Source organism: Garra rufa, chromosome 25 (genome assembly GCF_049309525.1).
Source record: "Garra rufa chromosome 25, GarRuf1.0, whole genome shotgun sequence".
In the NCBI taxonomy this organism is placed as follows: domain Eukaryota; kingdom Metazoa; phylum Chordata; class Actinopteri; order Cypriniformes; family Cyprinidae; genus Garra; species Garra rufa.
Window position 1 is genome coordinate 30079678 of NC_133385.1, and position 22702 is coordinate 30102379.

Sequence of the window (22702 nt, forward strand, 5' to 3'; positions counted from 1 at the left end):
ATTACAAGTAGTGCTTAGTCGAAACATCAGAGGCAGATCTTGTAACGATCGTCCACCGTTTTATAGTGGAAACCTGGTTCATATCAGGAAAAGACCCAAACCTCACTTTCCTGGCACTAAGTCAGTGATATTCAGACCAATTACACTGCGTTTAATATACTGCCTGTAATTACAAAAGTTACGTTCACCCCAGTTTGAGCTCCACACCACTTTAAGTGCATTACATTTCCAGTAAAAGTAGTTGAAGCCTTTATTTTACAATTAATAATCAGTCATCTCTCAAGAAACATCAACAGATTGTATTATTCTTACAAGACGTACTGCTCATTAAAGGGGTTTTCCATTAAAAAAAAGAAGAAGAAGAAGTCGAAAACCCCCCAGAATCCCTCACACCCATGACAGGAGGGTGTATCTTGATCCTCCAGACCTAAGGGGACAGAAACTCACAGATGTGAAAAATCATCCCAACACCCTAAGCTTCTGACCTCTGACCTTCACACCTAAATGAGTCAAACATTCTGTCTTACTCCAGCACGAAAAGCTGCCCCCGTTGCATGCAGGGAAACAAAGCTTCTTTGTGGCAGCCCACCCAAACATGTCATTCATAAAGATATCATTGTTTCAACTCCAGTTCGGAAGGTTTGAACCTGTGAATTAAGTCCTAATATGTCTTCAATTACCTTACGTCATTGCTCTGAGTAACTGTAACTAGTCTGCAGCACTTTTATTTTTATAATAGTTCATCTACAATCAACATGTTGCATATCATTCAGGTCGACCGCATTAAAGGGAATTACAACAGAACCTACGTTCTTTGTTTTTATATGTACCCATGTCGCCAGTGAACAGTAGTTGGCATATGATTACAAAACACTTACACAAAATACAGACTATCCCTGATAACTGTCAATATCATTTTCAATATCAAGTCCTCACTGCTGACTTGAAACTTGAAATTAAAATGTAGTTGCACGAGCTTAACAGAAATCCGCTGAGACTCCCAACTTTGTGGTTGTACTGCATGGACATCAATTTGTGTGAGAAGACAGAAGCTTGAGAGAGAATGACGAAAAATAGGGAGTGGACCTGCTACAGAGGCAATGGTGTGGTTTGCGAACCTACCACAAATCATTCATTGCCATCTCCGGGGTTTTAAACTTTCACCCTTCCCCACCCTCACAACTTTCTTTTAGTTTGTGGCGTGCACGACCAGAGAAAACAAGACTCAGACCTGTTGTATACCAATGTCAAAAGGCATAAAACTTTTTGCCATCCGTGGACAGACTGGACCGCAACTTGGCAGATTATCCAAACATACAAACCAGTCATCCGGTGCTCGCCTGCAACCATGAGAACTGTGAGAAACTGGACAATGGGGTGGATTCTTGAATCTTGGAGGAGACACATTGGGACATGTTGAGTCATGTGGTGAGGACTTTGAAGGACTCAACGACTATGTTTTCTCAAGACAACAACACACGCATGGAGCACAAAGAACCAGACGGACCTGCCAAACAGGAAGAAGACTTCAGAGAGGAAGCATCCGAAGCAAGTCCAAACGGAGCTGAAGAGGAACAGCTAATAAACATGAAATGCAATTTCCAAAGAACAAATGAATTAAGTGGAAAGACAACTGGTACTGGCTGGTAACCTGGCGCAGGAGAACCTGGGCAGGGCTAATGAGATCAGTCCATTCTTCAACAGATCTCAATCACTGGCTCAACCCTACCCCCTGTCTCGGTTTCCTAGGGGGTTTCTGCTCCCTCTTCTACCATCCCCCTTCCACGACTCTTGATCTCCCTCTGAGCCCACATCCCTGGGGGCTCATCGGCCACTCTCCCAAACTTCCACCCACCCCATTCCACATCTCTAACTTGGAAGCAAGCTCAGGATGATGCAAGTGGACACCAATCTAATCAAAACAGCTATCCTTAAAAGAGAAGTTTACTTCCAGAACAAAAATGTACAGACAATGTACCCACCCCCTTGTCAACTAAGATGTTTATGTCTTGCTTTCTACAGTCGTAAAGAAATTATGTTTCTTGAGGAAAAAATTTCAGGAATGACCTCCATATAGTCGACTCCAATAGTGCCCCCAAGTTTGAACTTCCAAAATGCAGATTAAATGCAGCTTCAAAAGGCTTGATCCCAGCCGAGAAAGTAGGGTCTTATCTAGCGAAACGACCGTTCATTTCTAAACAAATTGACAATATACTTTTTAACCTCAATGCACGATGTGCGTGCAAACTCTGTGTAATCCAATACAGTTAGGGTAGGTCGAAAAAATTCCATCTTGTTTTCTTCTCCAACTTCAAAATCAGTTGGAGGAATTGGAGGAGAAAATAACATGGAAGTTTTTCGACATACCCTAATTGTATCGACCCGGTTTACACAGACTATGCATGCGCATCACAGAGAATAGACAAGACGAGCGGTTGAGGTTTAAAAATATATAAATTGTCAATTTGTTTAGAAAATGGCAGATCATTTTGCTAGACCAGACCCTACTTTCTCAGCTGGGATCGTTTAGAGCCATTTGAAGCTGCATTTAAACTGCATTTTGGAAGTTCAAACTTGGGGGCACCATTGGAGTCCACTATATGGAAATAATTCCTGAAATGACTTCCTCAAAAAAACTATTTCTTATCGACTGAAGAAAGAAAGACACAAACATCTTGGATGACAATAGGGTGATTAAATTATCTGTAAATTTTTGTTCTGGAAGTGAACTTCTCCTTTAATGACAATAAAGTCTCTAATAACTTCAGTTGGAGTTTTTGAGGATCGAATCCAGAATGAGCTACCTGCCACAATATTTGATTGGCACCTACTCTTGACATACTGAGACAAATTCTGATTGTAATGGGTTTTATAATGCTAATTCTGGTTTGGCCTACTACATGAAACACAATAACTTCTAACTCCATAGGTGGGCCTTTTGTCTTCCATTCTAAACATTGTTCAGGTGCCAATATACGTTTCCTGACTTGTACAGGGTAAAGAAAAGGTCAAACTTTTTTTTTATTCATGACTTGTTTGAGAAGAGCATGCTTCTACTGCCCAACTTGCACTGGACAGGCAATGCAAACATATCATGCATGCCAATAAATGTCTGTCATACTTCTCTTGGATACACCTGTTTCAGAATTCCACAGTTCTGGCATCTTGTGGACCCAGCTGCCGTCACTACAGGTGCCTCTTGGAGTGGTATTCCTAAACGCCAACTATTCTCGTCATTCCTGACCATCACAAACAAACATGCTAGGGTAAACAAAGACGTGCGCATTCAAATACCACCGTCTAACCACACCCCACTCTTGGACAGAAAACAGAACGGAAGGAAATACGCTTGCTCTCAGGGGAACCTGCATTGCTTTTCCTTCAGACTGACCAATTAGTTAAGGGCGAAGGTCTGAAAACTTGTGGGCTGACATGAAATTCTAAATTTGAAGTAGAGTGTTTATTTTTTTAATCAACCTCCCAATATGGCCAAGTATCGTAGAATCAGAAATCGGAAATGAGAAGAACTGTAGGTCACCCATGTTTATTGGCTTGAGACCACTTCCTAAATCTTCCAGTAATTCAAAGAGAATTGATTCAAATTATTTTAGCATTCAAGCTAAGACTACTTCACATTTGCTTAGAGCTGGAAAGCTGTGGCCTAGAGGCCTTTGGGACCACCCACAGAAACCTCATTCAGGCACACAGCCAGATGGAAAACGCAAAAAAATAGGCATTTTGGGAAGAGCGCTCCTTCTAAAACCTACCCATCTGCCTTTGCCACAAAATACTCAAAATGAGGCCTTGAGGCAAGACGTACTCCCAAAATCCTGTTCGCTTCCTACAGACGTTCAGAACATGAAGGGTTATGTTATAGGCGTTTCCTGACTTGTACAGGGTAAAGAAAAGGTCAAACTTTTTTTTTTAATTTTAAGACCTGCTATTATGACTTAATAGTGTCTGATGGATTATTGCAGTATTAAACAAACTCAGTCTTTCCAGAGATATGACACACCCTTTTGCATAAAAAAAGTGAGGTTAGCTACATGTTACATCATTATATTATGTAGTTATTATGTAGGCTAAGTGGGTTTGGTTAGCTAGGTTTACATGGTTGCTATTGCTTTACCACATAATGCATCGCCTACACATTTCAGCCCGTTATCCAAGCCACCCAAATAACACTAAAATAGGACTGGAGGGTTAGCATCCATCTTTTATTACCACCCCTAGCGTCTGTGCAAACAACTAGTTCCCTGCTCCAAATTTGTCTTCATTTCCCCCTCTCTCTAGGCCTGACAATGTGTTAATAGCCTAGCCAACTCAGATGCCCTCTGCTATTACTTCTAAGCTGTTATTTTTGACTAAACAGCAGACATATGCATTGGATGAAAAGCTGAGCTTTAGGTTGACTGCGTGCTAAACGGTGACATAGTCTCATGGGACATTAGCCTGCTTTGTTTTTTTGCCATGTGTGCTAGTTGGTCTATTGCTTTCTTTGACACTGTAATTATCAGTCTCCTCCAGCGTGTCCTAATAGCAGGATGCTGTAGAATTGGGGGATGGTACAAATCCTGAAAGCTAATCTTAGACTTAAATAACATTTAAGATAAATGTTGCAGTTTGTAAGTTGATCACTCTCAGATAAATGTAAAATGTCCAATGGTACCTTCAGGGGTATAATAGCTTTTCACTGGGGTCGTACCCAGTGGGGAAGTATTACTATTCTAAGGTACTAATATGCACCTTTTAGTGGTAGATACAGTCAAAAGTTTACATACACTTTGTAGAATCTGCAAAATGGTAATTATTTTACCAAAATAAGAGGGATCATACAAAATGCATGTTATTTTTTATTTAGTAGAGAGGTGAATGAGAAATTTTACATAAAAGACGTTTACATATAGTCCAAGAGAAAAAAAATAGTTGAATTTATAAAAATGACCCTGTTCAAAAGTTTACACACACTTGATTCTTAATACTGTGTTGTTGCCTGAATAAACTGCCCTTCAGATCCCACAAATTCTTTCATTTTGTCAGCATTTTTGTGTGTTTGTATTGTGTATTTAGGCAAAATAAGAAAAATGTACACATCTTCATTCTGTTCAAAAGTTTACACCCCCCAGCTCTTAATACATAGTTTTTTTCTTTTGAAGCATCAGTGAGTGTTTGAACGTTTGAACCTTTTGCAAGGTGTATGTATGTATTTTGACTATTTTGACTGTACAAAGGAACAACATTGTCCCCTTAAGACAGTTGCCCCAGTTCCAAGCTGTTGTAGAAGAAGATGCATTTTGAGATCTGCTAAACAGGTCCTATATTCCAGTCTTTTCTTACCATATGGTTCATGTAGTCCTCTTGCAGAGTTTGGAAAGCAGGAAGTGCTAATTACCTCTTCTCTGTTATTTTAGGAGGCCGACTGTGCCAGACTTGTGATCCAACAGCGTAGTTTCTCACAGACAAAATGGTCCCTCGCATAAAAGCAGGTGATTTCTACAGCTTTGGGTGTATGTAACGGTGTTAGCACAAAGCAAGAGACTTCACGCTTACTCATTTGCACATGCAAGATAAACAGAGACATAAAAATAAGCATCATTCGTGAAGATCCCTGAACTTTAGCAGGAAATACAGCAGTGAATCTTTTCGTGTCCCTATGTTGAATAACTGCTTTCCTATTCCTTTTTTTTCCTTTCCCAAGAAACCTCTGAAAATGATTTTCTCCATTTTCCCACGAGTTTCAGTATAACGTTATGAGCCCTTTGTGGTTACTCCATCAACTCTCCCTGGCAAGAACCTGGCTGAGGTCTAACAGGGCTTCCAGAGATGATTGAGAGAAGGGCTTGGACTTGCTCTCAGGATATGTGAGACGAGCCAAGCCTGTCCTCATTTTGAAGGGTGATAATCTTAGAATACTAGGAATCTAGGAATACACCCAGGGAGTTTACAAAAACCCAACCTCAACTAGTCTTTCCGACCAAAATGTGAAAACTAGATGCCCCTACAACATGTTTTGAAGCTACCAACACTTACAACCATTTGAAAAAAACTGACTGTTTCCTTCAAGACAAATTAGAGACCCTTGAAAGTAAAAGTAACCACTGTTAATGAGGCATGGTCTTGATCTAGACCCCAGGAGAGAGCAGACCTTTAACTCACATCTGTTGCAACCTTGCAATCGGGCTTAATGGGAATTCAAGACCCAAATGTGGACACAAGTTGAGGCTTGGCAGCACAACTTCACTCCATAAGACCAGGATGAAAATTTCTTAGTTGACCTAGTTAGAAAACCTAACTATTAGAGTATACACCTTAGGTCATATCCTCCAGTCCTTGCTGTCCTCTTTGGCGGTGTCAATGCTTTGGTGACGTAATGCCACATTGACTGTTGGGTAGTAGATCCCTGTAAAGTCTCTACCAGGGCAGGGTTCCCAATGGGCAGTTATGAGCAAGCTTTTGAATCACCAAATGACAAAATGGGACATCATAACATCCTGTTGACTACACAGATGGAAGTGAAGGCTATAGAGCTGCTCAAAACGATGCAAATCTGTCAGACAAGATTTTGTGAGTATCATGGATACTACAATGATTTGGAAAACCAGCAAGGCAAGTAGGTTCAATCATCTTTCAACATCCAAATCAACCACATCTGAACCTCACTAACAAGTTATATAAATTCATAAGTGTCACAATGTTTTCCTGTTAAAGCAATCGGCACGTTCTATCTTGCTTCCTATAAGGAGCCACAGGGCCTTTGAGTGGTCTTGCTTGGCTGGTTATTTATGACGTGCTAGTATAACAGATACTGGCAAACCTTTCCAAAACCACTAAGGTTGTTCTTCTGAATTTGTCCTGTAAAAAACAGCTTTGTTCGCCGATTAAATAATGCACCTCAAAAACTAGCTCTTATTCAGACAAATATTGAAGGACTGAGATGCCCAGTTGTCATGCCCTTTTTGACTTCTGTCTGGAGGACTTCCTTTAAACACAACTTGCCCACCCCACAAGTAATTGTCCCAATGAGCTCTCCCGATGTCCTAAGTGCTGTAATACATACAAAAGAGTGAGCAAAAGAGCCAAAGAGTGAGAGTCATTATACTTGCATCATTTACTAAATACCTCAGGCTTGTTTTAATGAGTGTGGGTTAATTAAAGTAGGGTCATAACGCTGGCTTTGTCCCCATTTAAGCCAGACTTGCAGATGTCCCCCATTACACGCAGAAGGACAGATGTGATGTCTTTCTCCCGCACACGTCCACGAGCACAGCTTGGTTTTATAACCATAGACAAAAGTGTCCAGTCATAACTCAGGCCCCAGCCAATTAGCAGAGCGACAAAGAGACACTGAGACTACAATTCGAGAACAAAGGCCTTTACACTAGAAGACAAAGAGTGAATTAAGAGACTCAGATTTCTGTCAAATTAGGATTTTTATTGCATTTTCAGCGTGCAACAAAAACAAAACAGCATAAATGCAATTAAAAAGTGAAGGTTTAAACTTCCAGCATGAAATGTTCCTGATAATTTATCCACCCCCATGCCATCCAAGATGTTTATGTCTCTTTTCTTCAGTCAAAAAGAAATTAAGTTTTTTGAGGAAAACATTCCAGGACTTTTCTCCATATAGTGGTCTTCAATGGTGGCCAACGAGATGAAGGCCCAAATTGCAGTTTCAGTGCAGCTTCAAAGGGCTCTACATGATCCCAGCCAAGAATAAGGGTCTTATCTTTTTACCACAAACTACTTTTTAACCACAAATGCTCATCTTGCACTAGCTCTGCGATGCACATGCACATCTTCACGCATTATTTAATCACATTGGAAAAGTCATGCGTGGTTAGTACTCCGAAAAACTAATTTTCTCCTCCAACTTCAAAATTGTCCGTCATTGTTGTGTTACGCTTTGTAAGCACCTTCCTAATTGCGGAATGAGTGAGGTCGAACTATTGCAAGATGAGCATTTGTGGTTAAAAAGTATATACATATAGAAAACGACCAGTCGTTTCACTAGATAAGACTCTTATTCCTCGCCTGGGATCGTGTAGAGCTCTTTGAAGTTGCATTGAAACTGCAATTTGGACCTTTAACCCGTTGGCCACCATTAAAGACAAATCCTTGAATGTTTTCCTCAAAACCATTAATTTCTTTTCGACTAAAGAAAGAAAGACATGAACATCTTGGACGATACATGTGGCTGAAATATGACTGACCACTGTCAGCCATCAAGGGTCAGGACAATGGTGTCCTTTAAAACTCTCCAGCTGTCTGGACCCCAAGCTCTAAAAGTTGCCATTTACGCAATTTATGGCAAGCTTCCTCAATGTCTGAGCTGTGTCCATCCTGATAGCCCTGCCTGTCCAAAATCAGTACGACCAGGGTGTCTCTAAACAACAATAAAGCTTAATCTGTCCTCAGTCACAGGCTGTTCCCTCTGGCCACCAAGAAAAGAAAGATTCGGAACATTCAGTTTGTTCTCCACAACAGCGAAGACACAGCGTGCCTCAACCTCTCTCATGCAAATCAGATACAATCACACCGAATATCAAAAAAAGGGAACGCTGCTTGTGCAAACAACTTTCACTGCAACTGAAACTTCACTTGCAGTTAAACGGAAATGTGTAGTTTTCTATTAAAGCAGGGTAATTTCTAATGAAGTATTTTGTGCCAATGTTTTCTGTTGGCATTGAGTACTCTCAATATGAAGGCAGATATTGCCTTTCTACCAGTTGTTTCATGCATCCATATGCCTGAAGGGTAAATTCCTAGTTGGGTGAAATATTTTTTATAGAAGATTACTGCCAGAGACATTTCTTTAGCTGGAAACATGTCAGATTTCCCCTGCCTAAGCATGTTTTACAAAAAAAATAATATGACTCTAAAAATAAAGAAATGGAAAAATATCCTTAAGCAAAGATTTCTGATTGACTCAATGAACCATTTCTCTTTATTTTCTGGGTTTCTGTTGTTGTGGTGGTGTAAAAACCTAAATCAGGCATGACTTGATGAAACTCGTGCGGGAAAGCTCTGGGATGTTTGGTTTACCAGACTGGCAAACCTTTTGAGGGCACTAAAGAGATAAGAAAGCAATGTGAACATTACGCAAAGACCTCTCAGCAGCAATAAAGCTTTTATAGCCTGTATATTGATCTTCCGTCTTCATTAAACTTTCATTCAATACATTTGTTTTTAAATCTTGCTGAAAAGCAAACTTAGGAGCTTTTATTGGCATGAATGGACGTCTTACTGCAATTACTGATTTTATTGGCTACTGTAAGATTGTAAACCGATATTTCTTAGAAACTTCAAACAAACACGTATGACCTGCAGGTTTGGACTAACTTATGAAAATATTTGTTGTCTAACACTTTGAAACTTAAGTGTTCAAATAATTTTGGAGGTCAAATATCCATTTTGCAGTGCTGTTTTAATGTTATTTGCTTAATTGTCATTTTAAACAACAGAAATGAGAAAAAAGCTCACTGAATCTTGTTTAAATGGATTCTGAAAACTATTTTAAGACCTAAATCAGCACTTTACAGACTAAAAATGGCAGCTGCAGAATTCAAACCCAACACAGAAGCCATTACTGTGCATACCTCTGCAATACAGCCTGTTTCCATTTACTGCAACAGCTCCCATTCAGAGCAATTAAACATTACAGGAATGTTCACAAATGGCTGCTTATCGACAGCAATAACTGCATTTGAAGACAACAACAGGGACAGACAGAGTTTCATTGGATTATGACAAATGTGAAACCTTCAGTCAATGAGACAACAACCACAGGGGTAAAAGCAGGAATCAGTCTTGTTTGAAATGAACATTAAAATATGGGTTATTTCATTCATAATTATCATGACAGATGTCGTCAGCATAAGCCAAAACGATAAATCACAATATGCAATCGTTGAAAGGAAGCATATGGACCTGTTATTTATAATATCTACATGGCATATGGTGCATTCAATATTATGGACGTTATTTATTGCAGAGTGAATTGATTATTCAGTTAGTTCAATATGTGATTATAATTTTAGCATATGCAGCACTGCCAAAATCCAAAAATATGGGCTATGCATTGAAATAAATACAAAGCTGTAGAACAAAAGAGCTCTGAAGGCTATTTTAGTCATTTTCTTCTGACAGGTGAACGTGCAAGTGACACGTGAAAACTGAAATGTGAGTTTTCCGACACTTTGCAGTGAGTAAGAACTATTCATCCACAATCACTCCATTTGAGCCTTCTTAACGTTCCGCTGCTGGAAAATGCAAGACTGCGTTTCCTCCTCACCCCAATGTTAAACTCCTGCACGTGTCATTGTTGGCCATTTTCCCACACGTCCCCTAATTTCCTGTCTGGGGTCAGTGTAGTCATGGCGACAAGCAGAGGATTGACCTATGAGAGGGTTTGGATGGAGGCGTGAGCGCCAAAATATAAAGCCATGTGCTGACCGGCTTCAATCCGCTGGCTATTCAGCCGCCTTTTCTCCTGATTTCCGACAATCCTCCAGTACTTACACAGGATTATGTTCTGAACTAAATCTTGTGATTCCATAAACAACCTCCAACTGTAACACAGAAAACACTTAGTACCTGCAATGGTAGTATTCGTATTTGCTGTAGCATTTGCATTAAGTAAAAGCCACAATTTCTCAAACGTTTGCTGTTGACAATGGGTTTATCATATTCAAACTGTTCTAGCAACATTATACATATTTCAATATTTGTATTCGCCCTTAATGCAAATATTGTTTGACTAGACAAACAGATATTCAAATGCTTCCAAAAAGCTAGTGAGCTGCCAAGCGCCAGCCCAGACGGTATTTTAAGGCATCAAAGATGCAAGTAAAAGTAGGGGTCCAAATGAGAATCTGCTTCTTAGGAATTACCATTTGGCCAAAATGGCTATTGATGGCAATCCACAGAAATGTTTTTCCTTTGCGTTTTTGAAAGGATTCATGTAGAGACGACAACATTATCAATAGATACAAATAAAAGTGAGCTGCCAACATAGACAGTGTTTTAAGGCATCAAAGATCTGTATCTGTACTAACAGAAAAGGCTGTGCAAGTAAAAGTAAGGGTTAAACTGAGAGTCTTCTTCTTGGGAACCTTCATTTGACCAAAACAGCAATTGACGGCGATCCCATGATGCATTGTGACAAGCCTAACCAATGTTTTCAAAATTGCATACTCTGAGTAGGTAAATTCTTTGAATGAGTAATTATTTCTGACAGTACTATATAGTTTGAATGTAATCCAGACTTACAATATTCATTATGTTGTTATTGTCATGTGACCTTCAGTTGTGTCACTACCATTCACAACTCCTCGTGTGGCCTCATGGGATAGTAAAATGTCCACTTAAGACATTTTGCAGTTCATCCAGGGACTTTTTGCCTACTGTTATACAAGTAATGTGAATTCGGAAATGCTACTCTTTCACATACTGTTTTTTTTCTACTACCTAGTAGGGAAGTATGTCATTTCGAATGCACCCGAAGGGAGGTCTTTAATGTGATTAATGGTTTACCTAATGTGTGATTGTATTTTCATACCTAACAGTGTCATCTTGTTAGTTTAGCCATATGCTAACATCAAACTCTACTGGAATCAATTGTGAGTTGATCTCTCTATAGTGCACTTTGCATGAAGAGTGTCAGTGTTGGGGAAAGGTACTTTTAAAAGTAATAGATTACAATACGACAACAAAAAAGTAACTAATTACATTACTTAGTTACTTTTTATGGAAAGTAATGCATTACGATACCATTGCATTACTTTTTGTCAGCCAAAAGTTATATTTTGGCAACTTTAAAGGTCCTTTCACACAAAAAGAGCAAATAATAAGCCTCAGAATGAGGAAAGTGCTTTGTCCTCTGCACCTTACACTAATTTCTCTCAACATGGGGACAGGAGAGATGTCAGCGAATAAAAGTGAACTTATTTGTTACTTATTTGAAAAAGTAACTTTAAAAGTAATCCGTTACTTTACTAGTTACTTGGAAAAAAGTAATCTGATTATGTTTAACACTTAGAGCTGATGGCTATGTAGGGTGTTTTATTTCAGTCACTTACTCAATGGGGTTCCATGAGCTTACAAGTTTTAGCTAACGCTGGTGACTAGGTAATGCAGTTATCTTGTTTTAAGGAGCTCTTGAAATGTTTTTGAGCCATCATAAAACCTGTGCTGTTTTTAGCCGGCTAGCTCAGAGAAGTCTGAGCTTCTTGTACAGCTGGGCCTTTGGTTTTGGCTGGAAGCATGCATAAACAGTGCCACTGACCATGCAAGATGGTGTTTTCCCTGTTACTGCCATCCGAAATCCACGAAGCATAAAAATATCCTCCACAAGACACAAGTGCACTGGCCTGCGCACTACTTATGCAAAAATGAAACAGTATTTTAGGGCTGAGTTGTTTCCATCAGGGTAGCCAATGTTCGAAAGCTGTGCCAGAAATTCCAGTATACCGTCCTGAGCCGGCCGCAAATGACAAGGGACAAAGTTCACGTCCCGCTCAGGGTCGGGTTCACAGATGTTCTGATGTTCTCAAGAGCGAGTTTGAGAAAGCACTTGTTCAGGAGTAAAGCACAAAGATGTTTTCTCCGTGAATCACTTGCACGCTCAAATGCAACGTGAACGTCAATAGCAACTATCGGCGTGAGAAAACTACGCGCTTGGTGCTTTGTGTTCATTGGATTTTTAAATGGCACGTTGGTACAGTGGGTGCCTTGTTAAAAGCATGTGCGTTCACAGAAGCGGCTCCAGGAAAGAAGGACTAAAGTAAATAGAAAAGAGGCAGAGAGTGTGCGTTGGAGAAAGTGGGAGTGACTTGAGTTGGCAGAGCGAAGCAAGTCCTTAAAGACTTCCAGATGTGGGGCTGGTTGGCAGATGATAGAGAAGAACTTTTGTTGCAAACGGACTATGAATTACTTTGAAAAGTAAAGGTACTCCCACCATTGGTTACAATGGAGTCAACAAGAAGTCAACCCTGTTTACTTGCTTAAAGTCATATTTTCAAGTGCAACTAGTTATTAAACGATTGAAATTGTAACAAAGAACTTTATTTCATCCATTGGGAACTAAAGTGACTGTGAAAGAACCTATATGACAGGCTTGAGGCTCAAAATAAAAGGACTTGATGATGTCAGCAAAAAAGAAACTTCGTTTCAGAGGCGGGGCAAGTTATTACATTTAGACACCATGCTAAATATTGCCAATCTTCTGCACTTAACTAAAATAAAAGATCATATTACTGAATTACATTAGTTCTGGATACCACTTTGTGTCAACTTTAAACTGTACCCTCAAAGGATCAAAAGAAACCATGCAAACTTCTAAGAAAAGTATACTGATCTATGGGAATCAAGGTTGTTTAAAAGGCATTCTCAGGCAGCTAACAAAAGCAGGTCATGAATAATCCATTTGCGGGATGCTTTGCGTAATCAAGTACGTTCTGAGTCACGGCTGAAATCATCAATGAGCCACATTTAAGGCATTTCAGATTCAATCTCCTGCACTTGACGGAGGAAACGCAGTGGATCAGATATGCCCATTCATCAAGAGTAATGGCACGCGAGGGTTTTGTGAAGTGCACGCGCAGCACTTTGTTAACACGGCCGTCCTGAAAGCGCATTGATCCGCTGGGTCGTCTTTATGGACCGACCTCATTTGATGCCCACATGGCATCCCAGAGAAAGCGAGCCGTGTAAGGATTATCCAGAGCCGAGAGCCTGACTCCCCTTGCCAAAGCAGAGCTTTTTGCTAGCGTTGCCTAAATATTGCACCCACACTGCTCTGATCTTCTAATGAAGTCTTTCCACTGCCTTAGTACTGTCATGGAAGACTTTTAATGTCAGTAGCAACATTTCATGCACTTAAGCCTCGTTCAGACTGTCAGCCCAAATTCGATTTTTATGCAAATCCGATTAAAATCCGATCATATTTAGGTAGTCTAAACAGCCACGAACTACATGAAATTCGATTTGTGCAAATCCGTTTCAAGCTACATTAAAATGTGGTTTGGAATCCTATTCAAATCGGATTCCTGGAAATCTGTTTCAGTCTGACCAGTCAGATCGGATTTGGTGAAGCTTGTTCACGTTTTCACATTTTCAGTGGAGACGGCAGCACAGAATAAAGTTGCACATTCCAGCTTCCTGTGATTTAAATGGATTCCAAACCACATATGCATGTAGCTTGAAACGGATTTAATGTAGTTCGTTGATGTTCAGACTACCTAGAAATGATCGGATTTGCATAAAAATCGGATTTGAGCTGACAGTCTGAACGAGGCTTATGTGGTTTGGAATCCTATTCAAATTGGATTCCTGGACATCCATTTCAGTCTGACCGGTCAGATTGGATTTGGCTAAGCTTGTTCACGTTTTCACATTTTCAGTGGAGATGGCAGCACAGAATAAAGGCCGCACGTTCCAGATTTCTTGCGGATTTCCAGAAGTCCGATTTGAATAGGATTCCAAACCACATTTGAATATAGCTGGAAACGGATTTGCAGAAATCGGATTTAATGTAGTTCGTTGCTGTTCAGACAACCTAAGTATGATCAGATTTCAATCGGATTTGCATAAAAATTGGATTTGGGCCGACTGTCTGAACGAGGCTGTGGTTTGGAATCCTATTCAAATCGGATTCCTGGAAATCCGTTTCAGTCTGACCAGTCAGATCGGATTTGGCAAAGCTTTTTCACATTTTTTTTTTTTTCACGTTTTCAGCGGAGACGGCAGTGCAGAAAAAAGTCGCACGTTACAGATTTCCTGCGATTTTCCAGAAATCCGATTTGAATAGGATTCCAAACCACATATGAATGTAGATTGAAACGGATTTGCACAAATCGGATTTCATGTTGTTTGTTGCTGTTCAGACTACCTAAATATAATCGGATTTCAATCAAATTGCCATTTTTTCAACTAGTTGCCAAGATAACATTTCTCATATTTAGTTTGAGTATTAAAATAAATAAAACTAAATAAACTAAAAAATGTAAAACCATAATGAAATAGCAAAACACAACAAAATTACCAAAACTTAAAATGTTTAAAAAGTAAATGCAAAATATAAATATTAAATCAAATTCAAAATATTAACAAAACCTATGATGGTATGTCAATGATATTAATTAATTATATATATATATATATATATATATATATATATATATATATATATAATTAATAAGTTGAAGTTGAAGTATCAAAATAACCAAACTAAATTACAATAAAAACCATAAAGACAGATATTTTGATATTTATTCTTTTAAATATACGTTTTCTTTTTCAGTTGATTGTTTTAGTATTTTTATCATTATTATTAAATGTCTATGCAGTTTTATTAATTTTTATTTCAGTTTTAGTTTATTATTTTTTAATTTCATTTCAAGTAACTATTTTTTTTAGAAGTTTTAGTTAACCATAATACCCCTGTTTCACCTTAAACTATCATATTCTATATATATATACAGCAAATGTTTAAACAATATCTACTATTATTATTAGCTATACATGGCTTTTAATCACCTTATCCTGCACCTTTGCTACAAATGTGTAACTAGTTGCTTATTAGTTGCATATTACTAGCATACTGACTGTTTATTAGTATTTATAAAGCACATTTTGACAAATGATGAGTAATGATGACGAAAGCAGGACAGTAATACATCAGACCCACGTGCTGTTTTTACAGATACTGTTTGTTTTCTTACCCTGGTCAGTCGGTTAAGATGGGTTTGCAGAAATAGGAAATGAAGCGCTTGTGAATGTTTGTGAAAACCTCACACTAGATGCTGGTCAACCACAGACGAATCAAAATGAAAATGCAACCTAGATGATGCAGAAGTTGGAAGCGAGGGGTAATTCTCACAGCTGGAGAAGAGGAAGCGTGCAATGACCTGTCGAAGGCTGAATGACGCGATCGACCTGTGATTTCTGGAAAATTGGTTTTCATTTTTGAGAAATGATTCATAAGGAAAGCGATCAACATTTGTGTGGGACTACCAACAGATCTCAGATTGAGTATTTTAGGATTCTAGTAGAGATAATTCACACCAAATTGTGATTTTGTAACATCATGCTAGTATTTTACCAACATTTCATGCACAACATGATTTGTCATAATCAACAGGTGTGATAGGGTTTTTTTGTAAGGATGTGGATGTATGAAGTCATTTCCTCTTATGTTTACGCACATGAAAGTATCCACAGGTGTACTTTTTCGCATTACATGATAATTACTGACGTTACACTAATGTTTCACAACCATAATACTCACTTTGAATAGTTTATATATAGTTGAACAAGCTTAAGCCCACAAAATCATTATTATTCTTAAATACTTTGATTGAAAATGTTCCCGTATTATATTTTACTGATATTCATACATTTTTAAGTGTCCAAATAACGTAAATATTATTATTATGAATTTAGTTTATTCTGTTCATGTTCTGAACTTTCTGTTTTCATTTCAATTTGACATTTTAGTCATATTTTTGTCATGTTTATTAGTGTTTTATTTTATATATATTTTTAGTTTGTTTATTTAGGTTTATTTATTTTAATACTTTAACTTAAAGTACAATAACATTAGAAATAAAAAAGCTATTTCAGTATCATTTATATATTGTCATGGTTTTTGTTAATATTTTGAATTTTGTGTTTTTTATGTTGTTAGTTTTCTTAAATATGTCTATGTTTTTTTTACATTTATTTAGTTTTAGTTATTTTAATACTCAAATTAAATTTAAATCAAATACAATTAATTAGCTGATTTTATTTAAATATCTGTTTTAGTATGATTAATATGCTATTATACATTTTGATAATATAGGGTTTTTTTTAAAATATATGTTCTCTTTTCATTTTCATTTTAAAGTTAAAAACACATTTTGTTGTGTTTTGTAATTTGTATTTATCTTTTTTTTAATATGTCTATATGGTTTTGTTTTTTAATTTGTTTATTTAGGTTTACTAATTTTAAAGTTTTAGTATTTTTTTGTTTCTGTTAATATTTAGAATTTTATATTTTATCTTTTAATTTTAATTTTAAAGTTTTAGTATTTTTGTGCATTTTTGTTAATATATATATATAATTTTTATATTTTATTTTTTCATTTTAATTTTAAAGTTTCAGCAGTTTTTGTTAATATATTGAATTTTCATTTTATCTTTTAATTTGAAAGTTTTAGCAGTTTTTGTGTGTTTTTGTTAATATTTTAAATTCTTATATTTTATTTTCTTATTTTAATTTTAAAGTTTTAGCATTTTGTGTGTACTTTTGTTAATATTTTAAATTTTATATTTTACCTTTTAATTTTAATTTTAAAGTTTTAGAATTTTTTGTGTGTATTTTTGTTAATATTTTGAATTTTTATATTTTACCTTTTCATTTTAAAGTTTTAGTATTTTTGTATGTTCTTGTTAATATTAACAATTTTTATATTTTCTGTTTTCATTTTCATTTTAAAGCTTTAGTAATTTTGTTGTGTTTTTGTCATTTTTATTTAGTTTTGTTTTTCACTTTTCAGTTTATTTAGTTTGACTTATTTCACTTAATTCAACTAAATTAAAATGAGAAATGTTGTGGTAACTAATTGAAATAAAATCAGCTGTTTTATTATCATTGATATACTATTATAAATTGATCATATTTTGAATTTGATTTAATTTTGATGTTCTTTTTTCATTTCTTTTTTCATTTTAATTTCAGTTAAAGTTTTAGTAAAACAAAATTTGTCATTTCTATTAGCTTTTTAATATGTATATTTTCTATTAAGTTTTAGTTTTTAATAATCATGGTCTAAATACAATTTGGTGAAACTGTGGTGACACTTCTCCCCAAAGTGATTAACAGTACACATACACTCTCCTTAAAGCCTCTAGAGATGTCATGCACAATGGTGACGGATGAACCCTTGTGTGGTTTCAACAACCCTTCAGCCAGATCTAACCACTAGGCCAAGAGCAACTGATGAGTGAATCAGTTCAACCAACAATAACAGTAAAGTACCTACCATTGGCGTTCTTCCCACAGATGAGATGCTCATAGTGCTGCAGGACCCCCCAGAGCTCGGCATCATTATTGATGACCCCCTCCAGCGCCTCTGCTGTCAGGACGCAGCCGGGCGTCGCTCCTTCTTTCTCCGCCATCAGGACGCGCACGCCCACCTCCTCCACGAGCGCCTCCATGCACGCGGTCAGGCAGATGGCCGCGTACTCGTGAATGCGCACCGCGATCCGAGTGTCCACCATCCAACGGAAAAAACGTCCGACGGAGAACACGAGCCCGCATCGGGCTGACTTCCCCTTGCGCAAGAGCTCTCCAGCGCTCATGTTGTACATAGATATGGCCTTCACAGTGGCCGAGACGCAGTGATCCGCCAGCGCCCAGCTAAGCACCAAGCGGATCGCGCTTTGGACCTCAAACCTGGTGCATCTGCAGTGCATGACACTGAGCCGCTGCGCCTCCCTGGAGATGCGGATGAGCGCCCTGCGCATTAGGGTGGCCAGTCTGCGCACAGCCTCCGCGGAAAGCGAGGCGCCCTTCCCCGCGCCTTTACGCACGACCCTCCCCACGTCCTCATCTGTCCACGGGAACTCCTCCAGTTCCGGCAAGCGTGGGCACTTGGAGAAAATGTCCTCTGGATCCTCTGGAAGAACCGTGTTGACTGTATCCCAGCTGTTGTTCCTGCTGTTCATGGAGCCGGAGTAGTACCACCAGTTTCCCCGGTGAGGGGTGTTCATGAACGCCTGCGAGTTTGACTTGGAGGACGACAGGCTTAGGGACTTACACGAGTCCCCTGCTCCGTAGCCGGAGTCCAGAGTCAGATCCTCCAGGGTTTTGATGTTCGAGCTGTTTGTTCCTGCCATTTCAGCTGGTTCCTGGTGTTTTTCGGAGGAACCAGAAAGCAGAGGAGAGACTTTCCAGCAGCGCGAAACTCAAGCTGGTTCTACTGGTTCAGCTTCTCTTTGACATTCATGCAGCACTTTTACAGACTAAAAACACCTTGTGTGAAAGTCTAAAATGTCCAAGTTACATTTTCCGGAGAAGAGATGTTTGGGGAAACTTGCTTACCTCACTAAAAGTCCATTCCCGTAAAAGTAGTAAAGTGCGCAGGTTTATCCAGTTCTTGAAAATAAAATACCGAACTGGACAGAAAGTTTAGAGAGGAAATCCATTAATAGACGGATGGTCAGATTAGTCAAATGAATCCTTAAAGATGATGTAGAGAAGTAGGACGATGTTCACACCACACGCCTCTTCTTACTGGAAACTCATGATTGAACTGAAAGCTGGAGGGCGAGAGAGAGAGAGTAGCGAGGTGTTTGATTCGCGAGCGAAGCGATTCGTTTGAACAACTCGTTTGAACTGATTCGCAAGCGTTTGTGAATCTCTCAACCAAACTCTGCGCCTACAGTTGAAGTCAAAGGTTTACGTACACCTTGCAGAATCTGCAAAATGTTAATTATTTTAGCAAAATATGATGGATCATAAAAAATGCATGTTTTTTTATTTAGTACTACTGACCTGAATAAGATATTTCACATAAGTTTTGTCATAAGAAAAGTTTATAAAAGTCATAAGACATTAACATATATATATATATATGTGAAAATTGTTCATTCCCGCTGTTCTTCAGAAATCCTTCAGGTCCCACAGATTTTTTGGTTTTTCAGTATTTTTGTGTATTTGAACCCTTTCCAACAATGACTGTATGATTTTAAGATCCATTTTTTTCACACTGAGGACAACTGAGGGACTCATATCCAACTATTACAGAAGGTTTGTACACTCACTAGAAGGAAACACAATGCATTAAGAGCTGGGGGTGAAAACTTTTGAGCAGAATGAAGACATTTTTCTGATTTTGCCTAAATATCTTTTTTTTTTTTTTTTTTTTTTTTCATGTAGTAGCTTACTGCCTTTCAGAAGCTACATAAGATACTTGCTCGTTTCCCAGAAGACAAAATAAGTTCAATTTACTCTGTGCTTCAAATTCCAAAAGTTTTCACCCCCGGCTCTTAATGCAAGGTTTTTCCTTCTGGAGCATCAGGGAGCGTTTGAACCTGCTGTAATAGTTGCATTTCAGTTGTCTTTCAGTTGTTCTCAGTGTGAAAAAATGGACCTCAAAATCATACAGTCATTGTTGGAAAGGGCTTAAACACAAAAATGCCAAAAACCAAATAATTTGTGGGACCTGAAGGATTTTTCTGAAGAACAGCAGGTAGTTTAACTGTTCAGGACAAACAAGGGACTCATGAACAGCTATCACTAAACAAAAAAACAAAAAAAACAAAAAACAAAAAACAGCTGTGGATCATTCGGGTAAGAACGGTATTAAGAATCAAGGGGATGTAAACTTCTGAACAGGGTCATTTTTATAAATTCAACTATTATTTTCTCTTGTGGACTAGGCTATATGTAAACACCTTTCAAGTGAAATATTGTATTCAGGTAAGTACTAAATAAAAATAACATGAATTTTGTATGATCTATCTTACTTTGGTAAAATTATTAACATTTTGCAGATTCTGCAATGCAAACTTTTGACTTCAGCTCACAAATTACTCTCACTGATTTAAAGTCTGTATAGGTTTACAATGACAGATAGCCTAACTAGTAGGCTAAATGGCATAGGCTACAACACACAAACAGACTTGAAAATGCAAAATGATTAAATATTCGCGAATAAACAAACTTATCTGCGAGTCAAACTAAAGCGGAAACATTTTACAACGTTGATTTGTACAAACCGGCGTTTCGTTTTTTTAACCCGTTTATTGAAATGAACCGCCTGAGTGAACCGATTCGCTCAAGTGAATCAAAAACAATGCGTAACAGAGACCAATCAGAAGTTAGTCACCGGGGCGCCAATCAATCAAGACTGGGTTTCTTAGGGACATACAGTGAAGTAATGAACGGGCTATTGTTCATAACTTTATGAAGTAGTAGGCCTATAGATATAAATTGATTATGTATAGATTTGCAGGCTTAGTCATGCTCTTATTTGAAACTTAAACAATATTTAATTTTAATAGTAAACATAATATGGTTCATGTATTTGTTTGTATTTTGCCTTCTATAGCGTCCACCTCTCACTTATTCAGTTTGTATGCCCTCAACTAATTAATAAAACTTGCACTGAGGTTGAATAAAGTTGCATTGTATTAAAATTAGGCCTAAGCAAATAAGTAAGCTTGCTTCAAGTAACGGTGCTATCACTGATCCTCATCTAGTCTTAAGGAATTTGCATTAATTGTGTTAGTCTGCGCTTCAGGCTAATGGCTGATTAATCAGGCTAACTTTAGCATAACACTTTGTATGCTTTCGTTAAGTTATTAGCAACTATCATTACTTAAAGTGCATGCAATTAGATGAATGTTTTCATTATATGTCTATTTTTAAATATTTACACTTGTACCTGTATTAATAATTTACTAATGAACACGACTGATTTTCACTTCTCGTAGTTGTAGACATAATAGTAGGATAATGAATAGAGAAGTAGTCTACTATTATTGCAGTTGTTCAATAAAGGACAAAAAGACAAAGAAAAAGAAAGATAAATGAAAGAATTTACCAGAACACTGTAGACGGGTGGGGCAGCTTTATGCACAATGTCAACATTACATAATCTGTCAAGACAAACGGCATGTTATACTCTAGCTGCTCTCAATAACTACTTATGAGGATATTAATGGAAAAAATACCTAGCATACTGACTCACAACACTTATAGACCCGTTCACACCAAGAACAAACCAAATGACGACAATGTTCTGGTTATTGAGTTCTTTGGTGGATTCTGATTGGCTGATGTGTTTTCGTTCATTTGCTGGAAAAAAAAGCCTTTCTCAGTGCAATTCAAGGACCAGCATAAACCAGCAACGAACCAGCATAAACCAGCTAAAACCAGCATCCCAGCACCAAAACATACCTAACCAGCATATTCTGTTTTTTTCAGCAGGGTAGTTGTGTTGTGGGTTTTGTTAAATTATAATGATGATTAAAAAAGTAGTTATTGGCATAGGTGTGAGCTACTAATATATGAACCAACATTTTGCATTATATGACGTTAAAGGACATTCACAACACCCACAGTACTGGACCCATAATCTTACTCTCTGAATCATTATCGAAGGCCTATTTTGGGTTTATGAATCAGAGTTTGACTGCTCTCCTTTCCTTGCCTCATGTTCAGTCTTGTGTAATACAGTCGTTATGTAAAATGTACTTAGGCTATGTTTATTAGAAGAATGTGCAGTCAAAAGTATATGGTCAGTGCATTTGATACTTTTAAAGTGCAGTTTTCACTGACTGGCCTGGAACATCTGGTTTGCATAATGAACTGCAGATGTAATGCTGTACTGGCAAGAACATGGGCTCCCTCTAGTGGTTGAAAACTGTGATGCGAAAATATTCAAAAACAGTACGTCAACATGTGACCCTGGAACACAAAACCAGTGTTAAGTAGCACGGGTATTTTGCAGAAATAGCCAGAAGTACATTGTATTGGTCAAAATTATAGCTTTTTCTTTTACGCCAAAAATCATAGGATATTAAGATCATGTTCCATTAAGATATTTTGTAAATGTCGCACTTTCTGATTAGTGATACGCATTGCTAAGAACTTCATTTGGACAACTTTAAAGGCGATTTTCTCAACTTCTTAAAAAAACGTTTTTGCACCCTC

At 37.8% G+C, this 22702-nt stretch overlaps 1 protein-coding gene across 1 annotated transcript in view; it reads right to left on the bottom strand.

Moving 5' to 3' along the window:
- abtb2b (ankyrin repeat and BTB (POZ) domain containing 2b) overlaps positions 1-19272 on the bottom strand; it is a 52548-nt gene extending 33276 nt beyond the window's left edge. Inside the window, exon 1 of the mRNA XM_073831512.1 lies at positions 18024-19272. Coding sequence (XP_073687613.1) covers positions 18024-18879 — 856 coding nt within the window. The 5' untranslated portion in view covers positions 18880-19272. The remainder of the gene's footprint in view (positions 1-18023) is intronic.
- Positions 19273-22702: the final 3430 nt, after the last annotated feature.